This window comes from Blennius ocellaris (genome assembly GCF_963422515.1).
Source record: "Blennius ocellaris genome assembly, chromosome: 19".
Classification (NCBI taxonomy): Eukaryota; Metazoa; Chordata; class Actinopteri; order Blenniiformes; family Blenniidae; genus Blennius; species Blennius ocellaris.
In genome coordinates, this window is record NC_137668.1 from 19316618 (window position 1) to 19339357 (window position 22740).

The following is a 22740-nucleotide window of genomic DNA, read 5'->3' on the forward strand; positions in this document are numbered from 1 at the left end:
ATTTGTAGCAGATGGTGAAAACAGGAAAACAACATTTAGCTGTCTGAGTGAATGGCTTATTGTTGTCTGTTGACATTAATATTTCATAAATCGCCCACCCCCTCTCAAAGATGTTTTTTTTCCCTTCAAAAATACCTCCAATAAATGTAAATAACTAATTTATATGGAACTTTTTTTTTTGCATTATTTGACGATTTCATGATTATAAATTCTAATTTTATTTTAAAATCTTCATTGTTTAACGCTTCTTCTACAAATATTAAATACGCCTCTCAGCATCGCCTCCTGCAGTAAAGCTCCCTCATATTATTGCAACAGAGAAGCCCCGAGGAGTCCGACAGGCTTGCTTGTTTTGGTCTTTACAAGCAGTGGTAGTCCTCCAGCCTCATAATTGCTTGTTTTCAAATGTGTTCCTGAGCCATCTACTACCAACAATTGTGTATATTAAGAGATTATTGAGCACCTCCAGGTCATTTTAAAACCAAATAACTGCAAACAATTATGTTTTTTTTTCTAACGATGATCATTTGGTGATTACATTACGGGGCTCCCTTGCCTTGACAAACACAACATGGTCTCCAGGCTATTGTGGAAGGAAGGTGACAGTGTCACTGAAAGCAATTAAAAAGCTATCAGACGGAGCTGAAAAGGAAACATTTCCTATTAGATTGCAAAGTTAACCACTGGCCTGGGCCAAATGTGGCCACAGGAGCAGTAAGATGTTATTACTCTCTGAAGGAGGTGTGTTGTTATTCCTCTGTGGCGTCGGATACCAAAGTGGCTTCTGTAATGGCGGCCGTAGCACTTTGTGCTGCTCTTTTCAAAGAACAGCCCATCAGGGGTGGTTGTCTCTACTTGACTTGTCATTGCTCACATGAACTCTCGAGGGGGCCGGGTTAATTTTAAATGCATTTTTTCCACTCGGCGTAGAGGCGTATTCTAACATGGGTGGGACTATATCACACTATCGTCTTAGAATTAAGTTAGTTTTTTTTTTTTTATCAGTGAACACACATAAAACCCTGAAACTGATAAAAAATTATTATCGGATATGACAAAACCCATCAGATGATGATGGTTTAGCTTCGAGGTTTCAGGGTCCGTGTGGCAAGTCACAACCAGATAAGAGATAATGGAGATTTGGGCTATAATTTGTTCTGCTTTGTACAGGTCATTTAATTATTTTTATGGGTCCAGAAGGCTTTTTTTTTTTAAGCTAATCTCATTAAATAGCCTTAAATAAATAGATACTTTAATGGGATTCCGAAACAAACTCCTCACATGCATGCAGCCAAAACCCCGTCAAATATTTAGAGGATCGAACAAGCAGTCAAATATTGAAGGGATATGGATAGTGGGGATTAATGAATGAATAAATAAGTCAATACTATTCAGCGGATATGTCAAAACTGTCAGGGACATGATCGGTTCACTATTGGGACTTCAAACAAACTACAAACCGGAACACAAACCGAAATCTCTTAGATTCTGCTCTTGTACTGATCGATTCACTCAGATAATCACACATGCAGCCAATACATAGCAGTGTTTTTGATCATATATTCATCTTCATATAGCCTTTTTATCTGCGCACAGATCATTACAAGACTGTTCAGGCCCCAAAGGAACTCTCTTGAGCTCATCATTCCAGGTATGAAGAGACCATAAATAAATGAGTTAATGAATATCTATATTAAATTAATGAGTTCTACATCTATTTGCATTGTCCTTGCATAGATCACTGTTGTTAAGGTCCTCCAGAGATTATTTTCTAACAATGACAAATTATGGTAAAGACATTGCTTCTACATGTGTGAGGAGGTATTGATTGATTCAATCAAGCAGTAAATAATTGAAAGATGATCCAGACTGTAACTGAGCACGGATCATTGGTTTTAAGACTTTAACTGTTTTGGGTTTTTTTTTCAGGCAAATATCTCTTGATATGAGGGGAGCGTTACGCTAAGGAAATCTTCAAAGTTAAATAAATGAATAGGACAATGTTTATCCGCAGTTTTAGCTGTCTAAACACAGTTTACGCAGCCAGGCTCGGTTCATGCAGCACAGAGAATCAGTGCTCCAAGTACTATCAAAATCTGGACACAGTACCTCCAAATTCATTCATTCTTTGGTTGATATCGGTTCCTACAGATGATCAAACACAAGCAATTAATAATTGAAGATACTGTAATTAAAGCCTGGACACAAGTCAAATAAAGCCTTTCAGCTCCATCTAGGTTAAATTAAATGGACCAGTGGATGAATATTTCAATATCACCTGCAGTTAGTTTCATGTAGAAATAGGAGAAGAAGAAAAAGAAACAGCAGGGATTGTTTGCTGAGTTGCACTGAGCTAAGCTTTGAAAATTAATATTTAAATCTTCTCCCATTCTACGTCGTGGAATAAATGTAAAACATCTTGAATTAAGGTGTGCTCCTGTATAAAAACCACCATGTACTTTGCCCTCTCGCCTCAGATTCAGACTCCACCCATCCTAAATGTTCTTGGCATGCCCGTGACAGGATTATTGTGCAAAAGCTCTCAACTTAAAATAAATCCTACTTTCTTCTCAGAATTTAGCACTCAGCACCTCGAGCACCGGTAGTATTTCCTCAGATATCTGGTTCTTAGGGGTTAAAGCGATTCAAAAAGCTGTTCCCACAAGCTCACCCATTTCTCGATATCTTTTTTTTAAAATTCTTGCTTGAGCTGAAAAAGGTCCTACAAGAAATCACGTGTGTGTGTGTGTGTGTGTGTGTGTGTAGTGTTGTTAACTGTATTAACTGTACCACCATTAACACCCAGCTGGCTACAGTCACTACCGGGAGGGTGGGCTTGGATGTAAGCTCTGGACCCAGTGGGCAAGTCACGTAACGTCCCTGAACATCTGCCTGAAGGGACTCAGATTAGACAAAAGCCAAGGAGGCCGTGACACACACACACACACACACACACACACACACACACACAGTGGTAACACTCGTCCATGTGTCGAGGAAACCTGTTGGATTTTTTTTTTTTTTTTTTTTTAAAGCTCTTTGGATAATCAGGCTGGTGGGAAGAAGAAGCCTGCGGCGATGACGGGAGTGACGGCGTCAGCACCTACGCCGGGACACGTGTCACCTCCCCCAGAAGCAGTCGTGTCTCTGGTACTGTAAGTCACCCCGGCCACCCCGAGGGGACAGGTCCCCTCAGTAAATGATCACGACCCAGGCAACATCATTAGGCGACTGCTGTGTGGCAACGGCTCCCCGGCAGAGTGATAAGCAGAAACACTCCGCTGGGAAATGCTTACAGCGCACTTAGAGGTGACAGGGATAATATAGGCCGCGCACTTGTTATTCTCAGCAGAGCTGTGCATCATTTGTCCGCATCTGCCATAAATAAAGAAGCCAGGACGTGGAGTCCAGATGAGCTGGTTAGCTACAGTTTTCACGAGTTTTTTTATTTTTTTTTATTGACTGCTTCCTGTAAACTCAGTTAAAGAGGGACTGCACAACATTAACTGTGGACAGCGGGATTAACAAGCCTCAAGAAATGTTTGCGCTGAAGGATACATGCGCCTCGAGGAAAGAGTTTTAAAGCATTTTGAAGACACGAGCACACACGAATGCACACACTTTACAAGAAATAAGCTGTAAATGTGAGGATATACGTCGATGTAAAATCTCGATCTGCACAGTAACATGTCATATAATCAAGAACAAAAAGACATCTTCGAAGTCGAACACAAATAATTAAAAAATGTACGGTACTCATGACAAATTCAAGTTCATGCTTATTTAGATAAATAAGCTGATAGAGGATAGACTGACTTGGGTCAAGTTGTCGTCTCAGTCAATTTGCTTTCTGGTTGAAGGATCATGTCATTGTTAAACGGTTTCTGTTCCCGGAGAGCCAACGTCCTGCATGTTTTAAGTCTCTTCCTGGTGCAATACACTGGATTCCAGTGACAGCTTTTGTTTTTAATTCAGCTCAATCAGCAGTTCAATCCCATATTGTCTTATGTGATTTGGAATTGAGACAATCCCTTGTTTACGAATGCATTTTAATTGCATGTTTTGTGTAAAAAAGAAAAAGAAAAAGAAAAGCGAAACACTTTCTGAAGCAGAATTCATGAACATTAAAATATGTAAATAAAACTAAATAAGTTATACAGATATATACAAGTTGACACAGGGCCATATATCAAGAATGCTCATTTATTTTGTTGCCTTACTTCTCTGTAATGCAGTTAAAGGGGTATTTGCTGAACAATACTGTGATCTATGTTGAAGCCTGATCTGATTATTTGAGCTCCACTAATCACATAGTCAGGATAAACTAACGGTGATATAATAAATGAAAGCGGTAATTCAGAGATCTTATGAGATAATTTCAGTCTTCTCTCTTTTTGACTTCAAAATGTGCAAAACTGATGATTAAAAAAAGATTGCATAGCACATCTCATTTGTGGCACTTAATATTAACATTTATTTTGTGAGTATTTGTGCTGCTGCTTCTCCTTGACATAAGGCAATGCTGCTTTATATATACACTATACACAAAATATACCTGCAAAATATTTGTACATGTTTTCTAACGTTAACTCTATTTTTGGCGACACCTTTGTGGTCTTTGTCAGAGCTCTGGAGAATTTCTTATTTGTACCTAACCAAGTTTTGCTTTTTAAATAAAGTATGTAATGCACCTTTTCATGGTATTTGTCTGTCGAGGTGCATTTGTGACTCAAAACGTGTTGGCCTTATCTTTGTTTCTTCTCCAGCATGCTGTCCCCTGCAGGAGTGATTCTGTTTGATGATTTTTGACGCCATAAAAGTTGCAACAGCAGTGATGGGCAGCAACATCACTGCACAGTCATCCTTCCCCCTCTAAAAAAAAAAAAAGAATAAAAAAAAAAAAAGAAATAAAATAAATGTTTTTGCCCAAATGTCAGGCCGCTCGGAAGAAAACAACAAGCCCCATCTATCGACTGACAAGCTGACAAGCAGCTATTAAGCCCGGTTGAACTGGTGAGGTGAAGTTTGCAGCACAAATCGTCTGACAGCACTGCGAGAAATGATCTAACATGCAATGATGGAAACAAAACCCAGCTCAAAATAGTAATTTACTGGGAGGAGGTGATATCTCTAAAGTGCAGATTTGCCAGCATTGTTTTAAATAATTAGGCGGTCTTTAATTATTTTTTTTTTGTTTTAAGTAGACGGACTTCTGCAGCTTTCCATCAACCACAATGCAAAACGACTGCCTCCCTAACGAGATGAGCAAAGAGAACGAGTGTGGGCTGGTTTCCATGGTGAGTAAAGCTAATCAGCCATTTCTCATCTGGTTGAGTGACACAGACCGAGCTCCCCGATACCCTTGAAACGTCGGCTTCAAACATTAACTGAAATAACCATCTTTCTCTTCACCTTGACCTAACGCGCGAACCAAAACCATTAAACGCCTCCCTGCCGGGGCAGATATGAGAGTGATTACCATCTCTCGGCCTAATTTGCCATTCCACCATAAGACAAACGTCACAATGATCAGCAGAGTGTAATTGCCCTTGTCTGCTGAGCAAGATTGTTGGTACTTGGAAAGAAAAAGAGACAGCAGGCCTCCTTCATTTGCCACGCGATGAAACTCATTCTCGGAATATATAGCGAAGGTAATTGAGCGATGAATTACTTTTTGCATCAGCACCACTCGATGACACCGATTCTGATGTAGTAATATATTATCTCCCCCTTTGAGGTAATTCCTTTCCAAAATGACAATCCGATGTAAAAATGAACCGTCTCCTTCACGATCAGATGTGAAAACACGCGTCCAAAGTTTTCACAAGTCGCGCCGCCTTTTCCCCCCTCCGATCTCTCCCGACAGTGCGAGGGCTCGGCCTCCAGGACGTTCACCTCGTCGCCGAGCTGCTTCATTATGTGAAGCCACGTCTTTGAGTTTGACTCGTGAACACAGACGTTCCCAAAAGAGGTGAAATAAATGAGTTTCACATCAAGAAATGCAATCAGCCGTGGTTAAACCGGGATCTCCAGGAATTTGATTATATCTGCTGTAATTGAGTCGACACCTCAACCTCAGATCAAACCGGTTGGAGAGAGAGAGGGAGAGAGAGAGCGAGAGAGAGAGAGAGAGAGAGAGAGAGAGAGAGAAACACATTTATGTGTGATAATTGAAGCTTGATGAAGAAATAGATGTCTAAATAGCAGACAGGCTGGGGATTTTCAGAAAAAAACAACTAAATATGCACAAGTGAAAAAAAGAAATAGACCAAGGAAAAGAAAAAAAAAGAGAACAATCTTTATTTCAATCTTTCAAACCTGTAATAAAATGTGACAGTCTCCAAACCCAAAGAGGAAGTTTGGCAGAGAATGGCAGGCAACTACAAAGACCAGAAGGCAAGGCGAGGGCATGATTTCCTGCGGCACAGTTTCACGTAAAAGCAAGTTTTAAACAACAGGTGTGCTTACAGTGAGGCGCTCAAATTGACCGTGTCGCCGAGCTAAAACAGCGCGGTGAAAATGAGACTGGTTTGTGGTAATTACCGAGCAACGGAGGAGGATTTTGTTTCTCTCTTGATGGAAGCAGGCCAGAAGGGTCTTCTATCCTCAAGTCTTAGAGCTTTTAAGGTAAGCAGCTGCTCACGCTGACTTCTTATTTGCTTTACAAATACCCACTTTCATTTAGATCTTGGCGAAAAAAAGAGCAGAATCCCTCCAACTTTTATAACAACTTAGGGTGGCAACGGGGGGCTGACAATAGATGAGCCTGCAACTTCTTTCGGTAAAGTTAAACATTTTTTTTTAGGGGCTTTAACTTCTCTCACTGGACCTCAGATCTGATCAGCATGCAGTGCGCTCTGCATTTTTCATCAGGACGATATTACACGGGATGTAGAAGATTTTAGGATCACTTGCTCTTTTCATCTCACAGCCTAAGCTTTATGGGTTGAAGAAGAAGCTAGGAGCTCTGCTTGATTACAGCGGTAACCGACACTTAAGTAACAGGGATAGGAACATATAATGGAGCATGATTTCTAAGCCTAGAGGGGAAAAGAAAAAGAAAAAAAAAAAAGAAAAGGTGGGAGTCACAACTCAGTAGAGGGAATGAGGGAATACAGTCCTAATAATCTATATGCTCAGCTTATGTCTCACTGCCTTGGGATGTAAACTTCAGACTGCTTGGTGAATTCAATATAGAAACGAGTGATGGAGGACAGATTGAAATATGGAAACAGACAGAGCCCGTCTATCTGAGGCGCACAAGTTGTTAAGAGCCACGGGAGCAACTGATGCATGTTATGGCTTTTTGCTAGACAGGTACGACACGACTATACATGGAATTCTGAGCAGGTTGGTCATATCGGGTGGAAATGGGTCTGCCGTATTTTGGTATCGCAAAGAGCGATACCAATTACCGTGCCAGCTCTTCCAGCTCTTTTTCATCATCTTTCAACAGGGGAGAGAAATTAAAAAAAAAAAAAAGACACAAACAGGTGGCTGACAGAGAAAGGTTGAAATGCATGGCCGTCTCGGCACTTTGCACCGCTACAAGGAGGAGGAAGAAATATTTTCAGGCAATAACGTACAATAGAAAGAAAAAAAAGAAGCAACATTTCATTTATGGCAAATTTTCCTTCCAGGGCACTTCCTTTACATAAGCCGACACTTTGGGCAGGGGTGAAGGTACAGTAAACAAAATATCTCAATGTGCTATTTTCAATTCAGTTTCAAGGCAGAATTCATGTATTTTAATGCTGAAGGACATTAGACTCAAAGCAAAATGCACAATAGTCTGGGGTATGACCAAAGCAGATAGAATTGTAAGTGGTTTTAACTCAATGATCTAACTATGTCAGTGTCACACGTCACATGGAACAAACCACTGGTTGGTTGACTCGGAATAAATTAAAAACCAAAAAAAAAAAAAAGTGGTATGTTTGGTTTGCAGCCATCCCTTCTTCTTATGACCTTTGTGTTTGTCATTAAAAAACGCTGTTAGTTTCAATTCAGTGGTTCAGAGAAGCCCACCATACACATCGATACACAGAGCTCACAGAGGGGGGGGGGCAGTCTGGGCTCGAGGGGCTTCGGGGCAAGTGAGATGAAAAACAAAGAAGCTGAACAGCAACACATTGATATGTCTTTGAGTTTCATGTCACCGCATTTGACTAGGCCTAATCCTCCTCCAACCGGCGGCCGCCCCTGCGTTAATCAGTTTTCTTCTCCTCGGGATCCTTCTCCCCGGCATCCTCTTCCTCCTCGTCCTCGGCGCCTTCCAGCTCGACGGCGCGTTGCCTCTCCTCCTCCTCTTCCTCCTCTTCGTCGGTGAGTCCCTCCCTCTTGAGCGCGTCCAAGTCATCCGAACCGTCATCCGACTCGGCGGTGCAGATGCCGTAGCACATCAGGCTAATTACACCCAGCGGTAGGCCGAACAGGAAGCAGCCCAGCAGTGGAGAGCTGCGAAATACCGACTGATGTGGGGGGGGGAGGGGGGGGAGACGACAAGAGATGAAAGGGAGACAAGAAGTGAGGACGGGGGAGATGTGGGTTTGAAAACAAAAAAAACATGCCAGGAGTTTTGGGGGGGGGGGGGGACGGAAGCAATGGAACAAGACAGAAGAGATGACAAGGGAATACAGGAACGTCAGCATTCCCCTCATTAACCGCCACATGAAAACACGCACAAGTAAAATATCTGCATCGTCTGCGAACAACATCTCCAGTGCAACTTTGCTGTGCTTCATCTCTGAGGTGGTTTGATTGACTGTATGTTTGCTTAATGGATCCCACTGTAGCAGCATTTCCAGTTAAAAGACTGAATTAAGCTCAAGTGTGAATGGTGGACACGGTCTTTATCTTCACAGAGGCTCCGACTATCCCTGCTAATAAATCTTGGTTTTCATGTAACACTTTTGTTAGTCCCGAGTACAGACTCACCCCTCGCTGGCAGCAACTTGAGGCTCAGCGTTTTGATGAAGAGGAGTCTGAGATGGGTTGCTGAGATTAAACTTCTAACCCTCCTGTCCCACAGAATCCACAAACACGTGCACTCCCCAAAGCAAAACAAAAACCACAAAATACATTGCTTTCCATTGCCATTAACTTATGCGGAATGAACAATGTTCATTGAGTGAACCAGAATTAACGCAGTACAGACAGTGCATGATGACATTTTAACTTCTTTTGATAACCTCAATGATATAACAGTGCTCATAAAAAAACCCATCAAATTTTCAGCATAAATCACTTAAAATTCTGGATTTAGTCAAGGAACTTTATTTATATAGCACCATTCAGACACAAGGCAATTCACAGTGCTTTACAAAGAAACGCATTAAAACCTATTTATGTTCGCAGTCTGATAAGCTTATTACCTTGTTACACTGTGCAGCATTAATTTGATAAATCTGGGTACTAAAGTAAGTGAGACCCAGCTCCATCCAGTGGTACATAAAGCAGTGATATTTGTGTGAATGCAGTAATTTGTGGGTTAAATATTGATGGCAATCCTTGATGTCTGTAGTAAGAGAACAGCAGCTGGATTGAGTTTGGTGGAGGTTGCAATGAGGCGGGGTGGGGCAATAAAAGATTCTCTACATACCACAGTCTCTGGCTAAACTACAATAGTTTTGATATAAATTTACCTCAGACATACAAAGAAGTCAGCTTGAGCTTGTTGTAAAGTTTGTTTTATGGGCGGATTGTATGACGCAAATTACAATATGTGTCATTGAGAATTAATGATAAGGCTTAGTTTATTATAAATTAAGTATTGTTTTCCTTCATATTTGATTTACAGGAAAGTTTCAATTCTTCATGTTGAGGATTATTGTATTTATGAGATAAAGAGCTGCTTGCACCTTGTAATGGATGAGCTTAAGTGCCTGTTATAATGCTACTACTATCTACACTGTTGTTGTGGCTGGCAAAAAAATAATAAACACATAATCCTCACAACTAAACATGTGTCCTCTGTGAACTGTCTATAGCTAATCCTAAGGGTTCTACAATATGTTCAAGTTGGTGATAGTGGTAGTACTTAAGAGAGAGAGAGCAACATTTTCTTAAGTGGCAGACACTGTAAATGGTTTGAGGAACACTGCTGTGTGTCATCTACATACTCCACTTCTGCCTTCAGGATATTAATATAACAAACAATTGAGCTGTTGCTCGTGCATCATTTACATTTTGAGCTACAATCAAAGATGAAGCTGAGACGGTCACACCCGCTTTAAACGGAATCGTGAGTTCTCGTGTTGATCCCATTTTCATAGTCTATTTTTTTTATTTAATATGCATCGTGATGTGGGCATCTGCTATGGTTGATTCAAAATAGATCAAGCCTGAGTTTTCTTTCATTCGGGAGAAAACTGACCAACTGTGTGCATATTGGCACAATAATCTTTAGTATGTGAAAGTACACCCAGGATTTAACTCTGGTGACGTGTCATCAATAAACATTGATCTCTTGAAAATGATGTCCTCAAAGGAGCAGATTTGAAATGTGAGAATGATTTTCGGTTCATATTGTGCAAACCTCACCTCTCCTGAGTGGTCACTCCAGCTATGCCCTCACGTCTCAAATTCAAATATAAAAACAATAAAACACACCTTGGATATTTTATTTCTACCCCTCTTCTGTCAAATGCGAAGCTTCCATGTTGTTCTGCAGTGACTCACTGTGAATAAAAGCACTGCATTGTTTTTGTTTTGTTTTTTAACAGCCGGTGTTTGCAGGAGCAAAGAGCCTCCGATTAGCCTCTGAATGAAGTGAACGTGGAATCAGAGGGCAGATCAAAAAATATCTGCTGAGAAATCACAGAGGCTTTCTTATCTATTAGGCTGAGACGCGTTTTTATTTATTCATTTATTCGTTCATTTGCATGAGGCCATTCCGCTTTGTGTTTAGGACGCTCACAAATCATTTGCGCAGCGTTTAATATTTTAGTATTAATTATGTTTCTGTCTGTGTTATGATACATCATCTGCTTCTTCTGCAAGTCTGCTTGTCTCGTTTTTCCCTGATGATCATATTGAAGAGTATTACTCTCTTATCTACAACCTTACAGGTTTTATGGACTTTCTCATTCATTTAAAACTTCGACCTCTAACTAAGCCTTGATTAGTTTGTCTAAATCTATTTGGTGCAATAATACGCACTATTCCTTCTACTAAAATCTCGGCTCCCCTCTCATACCCACATAAACACACACACACACAAACAAAGGGGAAATTGCGCTTTTGTAAATATGAATGGTAATGTCTCTGCAGGGCTCAACAGACGGGTGCCAAAAACAGTTGTTTGCAAGTTATTTTTTGTAACTTAAGAAATAACACTGCAGCACCTGACATAGGTGTCATGGAGACTTGTGCGTCAAACTGCCAAGGAAAATGAAAGAAATTGAAGAAGCACGAGTCAGACGAGCATTAGAAATAAACATGTTGTACAGTGTGTCATGTTTTCCAAGGAAATGTGTCATTTTTTCTTATTCTGCAAAGTTACTTTTGTCAAAGCGATGGTAAATGCAGACGTCAGTGTGGGTCAGTTAGATCGAGGGTCTCAAACTAAACTCTATAACTTTGCATAGAGGAAAAATAACAAGCATTTACCTGCTGTTGAAAAAAAAAGTCCTATACCTAATTTGTCGTCATTGAGGTCACAAAACTTTAAACAGGATTACATAACACAAAACAAGTTAAACTGCAGGTGGCAGCCATTGTGACGTAGCAGTGAAAGCTTCTATAAATATGGATTCATAATGAAGGCATTCATGCCTTTGATATACTATGAATGCCACATGATTACGGAGCTTGTTTGAGCATGCATGTTGAAGACTGCAGAAATCATTTGATCGCTGTATATAGCTGCTATATTAGTGTGGGCTGGTTAGATGTGAACCTGGGTTGGCTGTGAAACTTTCAAACTTTGGCTTTACGGTTCAATTTCAGTGTGAAAATTGTATTTTTTTTTCATATTAAATTTTGTTAAAAGAAGAAAAAAAACCTGATTGAATATGAACATTTTTGCATGCAAACGAAGGGGAAAAACTTGCAACATAAAGATAATTGTGTTCTTTCTCGCTGTTGTGGCCCATCTGGAAGTGAGCCAGGCTACATGTGGCCAATGAACTAAAATGACTTTGGCACTCTTCGTTCTTCACATTAATCCCCCCCACACACACACTTTGGATATCGGCCTCCAAAACCTTCATGAGGATTTTCCTTCCACCACTCCACCTTCATTAATTTTCTCTTTCCTGTGGGCACAACAATGCAGGGAACAACTCCAATGCTAATTTTGAAGAGTCTTCCCCCCCCCCCCGAATGACCTGACTGACAAATGAGTCACTTGGTCCAAATATTAAAAGTTACATCACGTTAAAAAAATAAAAAAAATTAAGTTCCCTAGAGGGAGCATTCAGTCACAACGTCCATCAATTACTGACGAGAGAACAGGAGAAATATTCACGTTGCCTCCAGTCATTGCCACCGGAAGAAGGATGGTGATTGTCTGTTCTCGGTGCTATATGAGGTAAAGATGAGTATGCTATGCTAACACGGCGGGCCATGACTCAGTGGGGATAATGCGGTCGTTTCCGCGCGTTTGGATGAGCTCTCTGGGGACGGGAGGATGGCTTTTGCCCATATTTTTTTTGCGTCGTATCATGTCACTGTGTGCAAAGCCTGTCAACGTGATATGCTCAACTAAAACCTAGGCGAAGGTAAGAGCGTCACATTTCATTTCTATTACAGGTTGTAAGCCAAGCCTGAGATGCTTGAGATCCTTACTGTTATTCAGCTTTTAGTGCGAGCCAAACAATGAGCCTGCACATTATGCTCTGACACAGCCTCAAGTAATACAATCTCGCTTCTTTCATTTAAACCTTTTGTTACTTTGACAGCCTTTTTTTTTGTTCCCTTCTTTCCAGACCTGACACGACAACGAAAGAATTAAATCTTTAATTATAAAGTCTCTTAAAAACTCCCCAAAAGCCGTTTCTTTGTGCTTTTCATGACTACTTTTAAATGTCACCATTCTTATTTCTCGTCGAAAACGTTTGCACACTTTGCCTGAAGGACACACGCCTGAAAGCGATTGAGCTTCACTCGTGGTTAAAGTGAAAAAACTTTGCCTTCAAAAGTATTACAACACAGCTGTATTCACATTCCTATCACACCCCAAGTTAAATAAACACCAGTTCTCCCAAGAGAACCAACTACATTGAGCAATAGTAGGAGGAGAAGCCAGTTTAGCCTCCTGAACCTCTCCTCCTACATCACTCCACCTCCTTCTGCTCCGATGCTTTTTTATCTTCCTCCACATTCATGCGCGTTCTCAGTGGTATTCCCAATCCTGTCCTCGAAATGTGTTGTTGTTGTTTTTTTTTTCTCCCACCACACAGACAGAAGTGCAGGGCACTTGGCCATGACACTACGAGAGAAGTTCGAGACGTACAGCATTAACCCTAATCTGGCAAACAAAAGTCAAGGTCGAGCGCGATGCGACGCATATTACCAACAACATGATTCCACATGTTCAGCATCACCTCGGGCATGTGTGCTTCAATTGTAGAGAGGCAGACGTACATTACGTTCTGAATTAGCTGTTGCTTTAGATACTAACGATCAGTACACTCGCGTCACTGTAAAAACAGACACGCAAAGTTAAGCAGGCAATATCAATGTGTCTTTGTTCCCCATAATAATGGCACTCTTTCTCTGTCAGTCGATTGTGAGTAATGATGTTCTTCTTCGCGATTTAAAATCCAGTCATTTGCATGAATGCACAGAGCATGGAAACATAATTCATCAGCTGCTCTTTGGTGACGTGTATGTTGTGCTTGCCGATGTCCATAATAACAAGTAAAAAAAAAAAATTGCATCATGGTTTAAATAAACAAACAAACATATTTGACTGCAAGTCAAAGATGGTAGTAATTAATGTTTTCTGCTGGTACTGCACAAGCATGCTGGTTTGTGTTTTATGGTTTACATGTCGCTTCTGAAGATGCATACAAAAGTATGAATTTCTCTTCCAAAATGTAACTCCGTCTGTCCAGCACATCCACTTGTTTTTGACGATTTTGTAATCGTGATTGCTATATGGATAATGCTTTGCATTTCAATTCAGCACCAGAAGCATTTCCTACTTCAACTTTTGTACACGTGGGAAATATTCCCCGACAGCCTACATGAAGCAACCCCAACTGAACTCTCACAGACTTACCATAATGGTCGACCTGGCATCAAAGGCAACACGCTTGATCCTCTGAATGATGCCGTCACCTCCGTATGCCTGCAGGAAGACAAGAGTTGAATGGAGATGTGAGCTACTTTGTCTAGTGCTTGCAGCCTTTATATTCAACACACACAGGGCTAATGTTGTCAGTCTGGCATCAACAATTTGATACAATTACTAAACAAATCTATTTTGGAAATGAGAAGGTCAATAAAGCCTCCTGAACAACATGAACTGCAGACTGTGAAGACTCCTGAGTTTCAGGCAGCAGGTCACATCCTCGCTGCATTCCTGGCATTTTTGAAAAAAAATTGTTTCATTAACCGCTTCCCTGCACAAAATTATCCGACGTGCTCGACTCGAGTTTGTTCACTGTCCAGCAGTTCTGCTCCGTCTGTGCTCGTTTCTAAGCAAAAGCACCTTGGCAGCCAATGAGTGATCTGCCGTGATGCTAATTCATCAGGACGGCTAATTAGCGAGCTCCGACCAAGCAGACCTTTGGTGAGCGTGCTGAAGGTGAGCATGACGCCATCCGAGTGGAATCCAGTTGTTGCACACAGACTGAATTAATACTGTGAGAGGACGACGCAAGTCCTTTGGAAAACTCTGGAAAGCCGTTTTGAACTGTGCAGTTGAAGCTGCTTTTTCCTAATTGGAGAAAAGTTGTTTAGCATTGAGGACCTTATGGAGAGAAGCTATAGAAAAGAGTTGCACCTGATTAGTTAGCGAATTGATTAAACGTCAACGCTCGAGTCTCTAGAAATATTAGTTAAGCTGAAAAGGGTATAAATCACGTGCAAGGCCGCTTAACTATCGTGCAGCCATTCACTGCTGGTTTGTGCTATAGAGCTGTCAGTCAGCAATCCCAGGTGGTAGTGCTGTTTAAATATTGCACAGCAGAAAAGTCAGAGCTGTCGTCCTCCAAAATGAGCAACAAGATGGGCACAACTACAGCAAACTTAGACATTTTGAAAATAACCTGCGTGAAGAAGACCAGCGCCACACGCAGGCCAGTTTGACATAATTTACCCAGAAACACTGTGAGCCCACCCAGTCTCAGAAATTAACCCAATGACCTTGAAGATCTGCCTCCAATATATGTTATAGAAGAAGCTTCAAGATAATGGAAGAGGTAAAGCCTGTAAACAAGGTGCTAAACTTAACTCTTTTTTTTTTTTCCCAGAGCATCTACAAGTCTTAATTAAACTTTTAGCTTTGTCGACTGAATTTATTCGCCAGGAAACATCCCTACCATAAACTATTAACAACTCTCCTGTGGGTCATTCATGCTTCACATCAGGCAGAACTGATCGTTTCTGCTTTTCATAATTATTTTGGAAACTAACATAAAATTCTAATTTGAATTACTTAAAAACACCCTTTGAATGTTCAGTTCCTTGGAGCATATTATTAGCAACTGACATTATTTGAAGTACGGCTTCTGCGCAGCACAAACCTGCCTTTTATTACGTCCCGGCGGACACGTAGAGGCAGAAATTGTTGGGGCTTTGGCTACGGCTGGACTGCAGAAACATGAGGTTTCCGTTGCTGTTTATTCGGTAAGAGATGGTTTGTTTTGCCAGGGCGAAAAATAGCTCAGACCTTTTCTGGGGGAAAAAAAGGGACAACCTCTGGCTGTTTGGCTTATGGTTTCATACATCTGGTGACTTCAGTGTTGTGCCCGGGAAACGATGACATTTCTTTTCCAGATTAGAGTGCGCGCACTACAATACAGAATCGTGTAGTAATCTCAGTGTGTTTGACTTACGGGACAGAATCGTTGTGTACAACACACGTAAATGGGGAAAGCAATAGGAAATCTAAACATGCAAGAGGAGATTGGGGAAGATTTCATCTGGCGAAAATATTTCCTTGGGAGGACTTAAAATGCAAGACAACGCGCTTGATTAATGAAGACTACAGGCCTGATTACAATGGTACAACATGGGGGGGAGGGATGACACTGTGAATGCATAAAAAGGAGGGAGGAGGAGAAGAGACAGACCTGTGCAGAACCGTTCAGAACACCGTTGATGAATTGGACCAGCTGCTCCATGCTCTGGATTGGCTCGCTGGGCAGGAAGTACTGCTCGTTCGACGTGTTGAGGATGATAACAGAGGGTACAGCCACCTCACTGAGAAGGGGAGGGGGGGAAGAAATGTGACTTTTAACCTTTCTGCCTTGGACTGCGATTATCAAAGAGCATCATTAGATGGGAACAAATTGCAGCTTCCTGAGAGAACAAATTGCAACACAGAGAATACAATAGCGAAACAAACAAACCCCTTTGTACTTGGAGCAGCCTCACGTTTCCCATGAGCTTTATTTCAAAGACCAATTCCCCATATCCCCGTAACCCCCCCCCCCCCCTCCACAAACACAAAAAAGGCAAGAAAACCTGGTCTTTTTCTCTCTTTTATACAAACAGTGCACAACTCTGTCTGGTGGGCCTTTCTGGATGTTTGTTGGTCACAACTGAAGACTTTTACAAACTACAGCTGACGAGACGATCGCAGAGAGAAAAGCAACGCCTATATGAGGAGGCCCAGAGGTCCGGTGAGAGCAGATGCTTCCATTGAGCAGAAAACACAGAAACACACTGTAACCCTGAATCTACTCATTCCGACAAATCACCAGAGGAATTACAAAACCGTGTGAGATAAGGAATAAGGTCATATAAGCAACCAATCCCTCTTCCACGCGTCTCGCACAAACACCAAAGCCCGGCTTAGATAAGGTATCCCGGGCGCATAGGCGTGCACACATATACACAGGCAGAACAGAGGCGCGCCAACAGTCCATCACGCCGCTGCCACCTTCCATCCCCGCGGTGTTACTCAACCCGGCTACAAATTGCACACACACGTGCACATATCCATCACTGTCCCCGTCCGCCACCCAGCTGAGATCACGAGTGCAAACATACACGCCTGTGCGGTGGAGTCATCAATGCCTCACTACTCTGTCCAGCTGAGAACTGCAATCACACACGCGCACACACACACACGCACACACACACGCATGAAGAATGCGCATTTCCATCTGACATCCTGCCTACTCCAACAGATGGTACCCATTTAAAATAAATATGGATTAGCCTATTCGCCTCTGTCAGTGGGACTACTGGGGGTTTGCCACCATAATGAAGGGTCACACGCTGTACTATACGCACACATTAACGTCGGCTCCTTTTCAGGGGGCCAGAGAAATGCCGGCATGTAATTAGAGCCAGTAGTTTCTCATTTTTAATAACTCGCAAATCCCGCATTCGTTTTCCCTCACTCTTTAACTTTTCTGGAAACAGCAGGTCAAAGCTAATTAATGCAAAACAGCCAACAAGGACAGAGACGGAGCGACTTTCATGGCGACACAACTGAAGGCGCACAAACAAAAGAGACGGTAAAAACGGGGGCTTTTATGTTAATTTTAAGGAGCAAATTCAAACGCAACTGCACAAAAGAAATGAAACATGTTTTCTTGCCAGTAGTTTGATGAGACATGGTTGTTCACAAGTGTGAAACTTATTGAATTTCAAGTGAAATCAGACTCCAGATTAAAAAGCGAGCATTTTGAGTAAGAATCCGAGAAAGAATCTGATGAGGAAATACAACTGTCAACTTTTTATATCGACTAGATTTAGGAATTCATTGGCATTAGGACTGTGGGTGAGGGGAACACAGTTGAATCACTGCTAAAATGTGCAAACAACGGCCGCATGTGAAACTCAAGCAGACTATTGTCATCAGAGCATCTCAGCTTGTGCAAATGATGCTATCCTGCGAGGAAAACATCTGTTCTGAGCATGCATAGCATGTGAAGGAGCACACACCTGTTCTCACTGATCTACAGTTCGGAAAAAGAAAAAAAAACAACCTTCACAGCTCAGTTTTTTCATTTCTGCAGTAAGTGGAGACAGTCATGACTGTATCCTGAAATGATTAGTTACAGTCACAGTATTAAACGACAGTAAACATTCACTAAATGCACAATGTTTCTAAAGTCAATGAGTAATGAGGTTAAATAGTACTTATCTCAATATTGACCAAAGTTGAGTTATTGATTGTGGAATTTGTTCTGAATGGTTCCAGTTTATGAAAAAGAAAAGAAATCTCAAGAGGTCTCATTGTATTGAATTTTCTCTTGATTTAATGAGGTGAAGTGTTTCCACAGAGATTTTTTTGTGTAACTTCAGCAGATGTACAACTTCACAAAGGCAACAGTGAGTCATAGGACAGATAAGAGCAATCTTCAACCAATCATGTTAGGAGAGGCGAACAATGTGTAGGCCTTTTCAGAGAATTTAAAAGGTCATAATCATGATTATATAAATATATACGCGTGTGTTGGCTGCTTTATACAACATGCTCCAATAATTTCAAAATCACTTTTTATACCGAGCATGAAATCTTTAATCTGAACTGTCTTTTTTTTTTTTACAAAAACACAAACAATATTTTGCAGTTCAACAAACATGCAAAGCAAAGTTGCAACAAGCTATACTTTAAATTTGGTGCAGTTTACTTTTTTATAGGAGGAATGGCTGAGTAAGATTTTTAAAAAATAAAGTAAAATTACAGTGAAAACCTGTTTTGAAAGACACAATTTGTATTTGCAAATAATAAGTATGGTTTATTCACTTCGTCACTTCTTTTGCATTTGGTGTTTTGTGTATTTGTGCGACTCATCAGCACCTCATTCGTTTATTTTCCCCAAGTTTGCCTCTTCACTTTCCGTTACCAGGAGCATTTTTCTCGGGCCTTAATTACTGCGAGAGAGCCTAATTAAAAACTGTAAACTGCGATAATCATTACAGCGGTGTGCCCAGGAAAATACATTTTGGGTGTAAGTGAACATTAACCTAGATGAAAATCGATCTGTTACCTTGCCGCGCAGAGTAAATAAATAAATGGCGTGGGTGGCGGAAGAAGAGGGACAAGAACATTTTTGAGATTCAACTTTGTTTCCTGTGTGTATAATAACTTGCTGTTAATACATTTCACGAGAGGAGTTTATGACAATCTGGCGTTCAAACAGAAGCCAAGACGACCTCAGACGTCAAGTCCTGTTCCTCTTGTGCATGTGTGTTTATTCACGGTTGTGTTTATGTGCGTCTGGCGGAAGCAGGACCAACCATACGCCAGACATACTGCTGCCAGAACACAGTAATCGCTGTGATGACAGAAAGAGGGATAAAAAGCCATCAGATTTATTTCCATGGCCCTCCTAGGGGAAAGGATTAGTGGACATTGACAGGCCAGGATTTCATTCCTCAAAGGAGGGCAATTAATCCAGTGCTACAGCCGCCAAATTCAGCCCCGTAAAGCCCTGCGAAATACATATTGTATGTACTCGTACAAAATTAGGAGGACTAATCACCGCTTTTATCCTTGAATATAAACACTGCCTGTCTAATATCTGTACCGGGAGTCTGCTAGTTCAGTGTAGTCATATTTCAAACAAGACTTGCACTGTACTCACTGACACACTGACTTAATTACACAGGACTTATGAGACCATGTCTGCAATAATCTCCCTCATACAAACAATAACATGCTCAAATTAAAATAACATCCTGCAGCGGTCTACTGCGCTTGTACATTCTCACACAAACACTCACACAGGAAACAAAATTACGCAGACACACATAATTAGACACAGTACGGTAGTCGACACGAGACAGACACGCCAACTGCTAAAGCCCTGCAACACGAGTGGGGTTCTGTCTCATTAAAAGTGTGGGATGTCAGTTGCCGGGCCTGCATGAGCATGACACCCTAACAGTTGGCCTCGGACTGGGCACAAATCTACTGCAGCAGGGTCTTACTGCATCATTAGTGCTGCTCTTCGGCGCGCAATTAAACCACACCACCACTATAGATTTAATCCATGCATAGCCTTATCTGTAAATTCCTCATATATTCCTCTGCAAAGTACATCTGCAGGGAGCTTGTGTGTCTTCTCTTAGTATGTGTGTGATGTTAGAGGGGGGGTTAAAATTGCCAAGAGCACTAAAAAAGAAATGACAGTCTGTCTGTGTAATTGACTTCTCCACAAGAGAGCATCATTAATGGCAAAAGGCTGGCATTACAAGTATGTGCAGACCTGGATAAGTAGCTGACAGAAGGTAACATGAGGCTGAGAGAGAGGAGGATGACAGGAGAGTGGAGAGGGAGGCTGGATATGAGGCAGACACTCACCCCATAATGAGGCTGTTAATGTAGTCGTTCCCGTCCATGTGGCCAAACTGGAAGTCTCTGGAGATACAAGACAAATAAGTGGCATCAGACAGACGAAGCAATGCATCGAAAAATAGCACCCAAAAAAAAAAAGGTCTCGACGGACTGTGCGACACCGGCACAAACTGGGACACAAACTGCAATTCATAATAGCTCTCAAATATGAAAAGCTCATCGAACAGATTCACATGTTCTCACTGCAAAAAAAAAACCTGGAGATCACTTTTGTCAGTGCAGGAGAAAAAGAAGAAGAAGAAGAAGAAGAAAAAAAAAACTCTCCCCAAAGCCCCCCATCCTCTGCTGTCTTCCACTTCTCATCTTTTCCGCTAGAGAAAAGACTCAGGTGATTTATCTAAACGATAAGGCAGGAGGAGGAATTCAATTTGTATCTCATTGTGCTGCACTATGTCTGAGTAGAGCGTATTGTGGGTAGACTACGGGGGGGAAAAGGGGGGGGCTGCACGAGTCCGGGAAAAGCCAGAGACTACCACTGAATGACTGATTATGGGGGCCTCTACATTTATATATCAAATTCACAGTGAATCATAGCTACATCTAGGACGTTCGTCCCTCGGGTGCTAAATAACACTGCCTGTGCTTATTTGAATGACATGATTATGAAGCGACTGGACTACATAATAAATGCAGAGGACGTAATATAGAATCAGTGTGGGTTAGAGATAATCTGGCTGACAATACTGGGCCAGACTGGGAATAAGGCTCATCAAAAAGTCATCTTGTAGCTTCTGCTCTGGAAACGGAAGAACGACGAGATGCGGATCAGAAGCAGTTGGAAAATGATCCACATCTTAAGATTGACAGCGGGCGCGTGGGGATACGAGGCCGAGGCACACACAAAAAAAAATTTGAAATTAAATTCCCCCTCCAATTTCATGTCTTCCCCCCACTCAGTAGCTTAAATATTTACAGGGCTGTTCACCATCTATGTCCATCTTCCCACTGACACAGATTGGCCGCAACAATGAGCAGCCTGGCCAAGAGGGATGAGTAACTGATGGCAAAGACGACGAAGACGAGGCAATAAATGTGTTGGGGAAGCACTGCAGCAAAAATTACATTTGCTCTGAAAAACTTAATGTGACCTAGTTTGTAATTTAACTTGTAATTTATATATATATTTTATTTTTTTAACATTAAGTAGATCTTTATTGACTTTGTGTCATGCAGTGTTGGGAAAAAATAAAGTTTCCTAAAGCCACAGATCAACAACTTTAATATAGGGAGAGTAGGAGTATTTTCACCCTGGAAACTAAACTCTACAGCTGTACTGTACAGTTAGTCCATATATAATAGGAAAGAATGATTCGCAAAGAAAACATGTGACCTTTGTCATCAGTAGCCTTTTTGCTGTCAGAAATATTTTAAATACAAAGTGTTTTTGAGAAAAGGAGGTACCAGGAGCCATAACAAAGACTATGTCGGAGCTGTAAGTAATACTCGGCCAGAGGCTGAAACATCGGCCATTTATTCTCGACGTGAATTACTCAAACAGCGCATTAAACTTTAAAACTGCCAACCATAAAGCATTCATTTGCATATTTTTTTTATGTGATTATACTTTGCATGCAGCCTTTGCTGAAAACATTGTGCACTATTTCATTTTAGCTCATTTTCGAGGTGTTTGCTCTACAGGTCGGGGTCCGGGTCAGACGGCTGCAACCGAAATGGCTAAAAGAGACAATTATGCTGTTTTACATTGCATACAATTTTTGTTTTTGTTTTAAATGAAGAACCAGAGATATCTTGCTATACACACATAAACTGTATCTTATGTTGCATTCATGAAGTTTCATAGTATAATTTATAGTGATTTTTAGTGGTGTCACCTTTATTTGTTTTTAATGGTTTAGCCTGTTTAAGCTTTTAAGCAAAGCTTATTTGTTTTTTTTTATTTTTTTGTGGTTCAAGCTTTTTACCCTTAGTTTTCAACAATTTAACCCATTGTTGTTGTATAGTCTGCTTTGGCCATTTTGGCTATTTTTCCTTTTTAGCCATTTGAAACAACAAATAATTGTTGGAGAGTGTTGCAGAGTCCGTTTCCCCAAGGGATGAAAATGATAACGACCACCATCTACTATACCTATTTTTCATAAGCAAACCGTACAAAACCTGCAAAAAAGGCTTTGATTTGCAAGAAATGCTGCTTTGTTTATGGATTATCATCAGTTATTACATTTTAACAACAACAATTTAGCTTGTTTTAAGCCATTTTTGCCATGGCCCCCAGAGGTTGTTGGCCTCCT

The 22740-nt window shown here is 41.1% G+C and overlaps 1 protein-coding gene across 1 annotated transcript in view; it reads right to left on the reverse strand.

The window, feature by feature from the left end:
- Positions 1–6324: 6324 nt before the first annotated feature.
- tmx3b (thioredoxin related transmembrane protein 3b) overlaps positions 6325–22740 on the reverse strand; it is a gene marked incomplete at its 5' end in the record, with an annotated part of 37932 nt that continues 21516 nt past the window's right edge. Inside the window, 4 exons of the mRNA XM_080514763.1 lie at positions 6325–8471; positions 14228–14296; positions 16245–16374; positions 20438–20494. Coding sequence (XP_080370889.1) covers positions 8208–8471; positions 14228–14296; positions 16245–16374; positions 20438–20494 — 520 coding nt within the window. The 3' untranslated portion in view covers positions 6325–8207. The remainder of the gene's footprint in view (positions 8472–14227; positions 14297–16244; positions 16375–20437; positions 20495–22740) is intronic.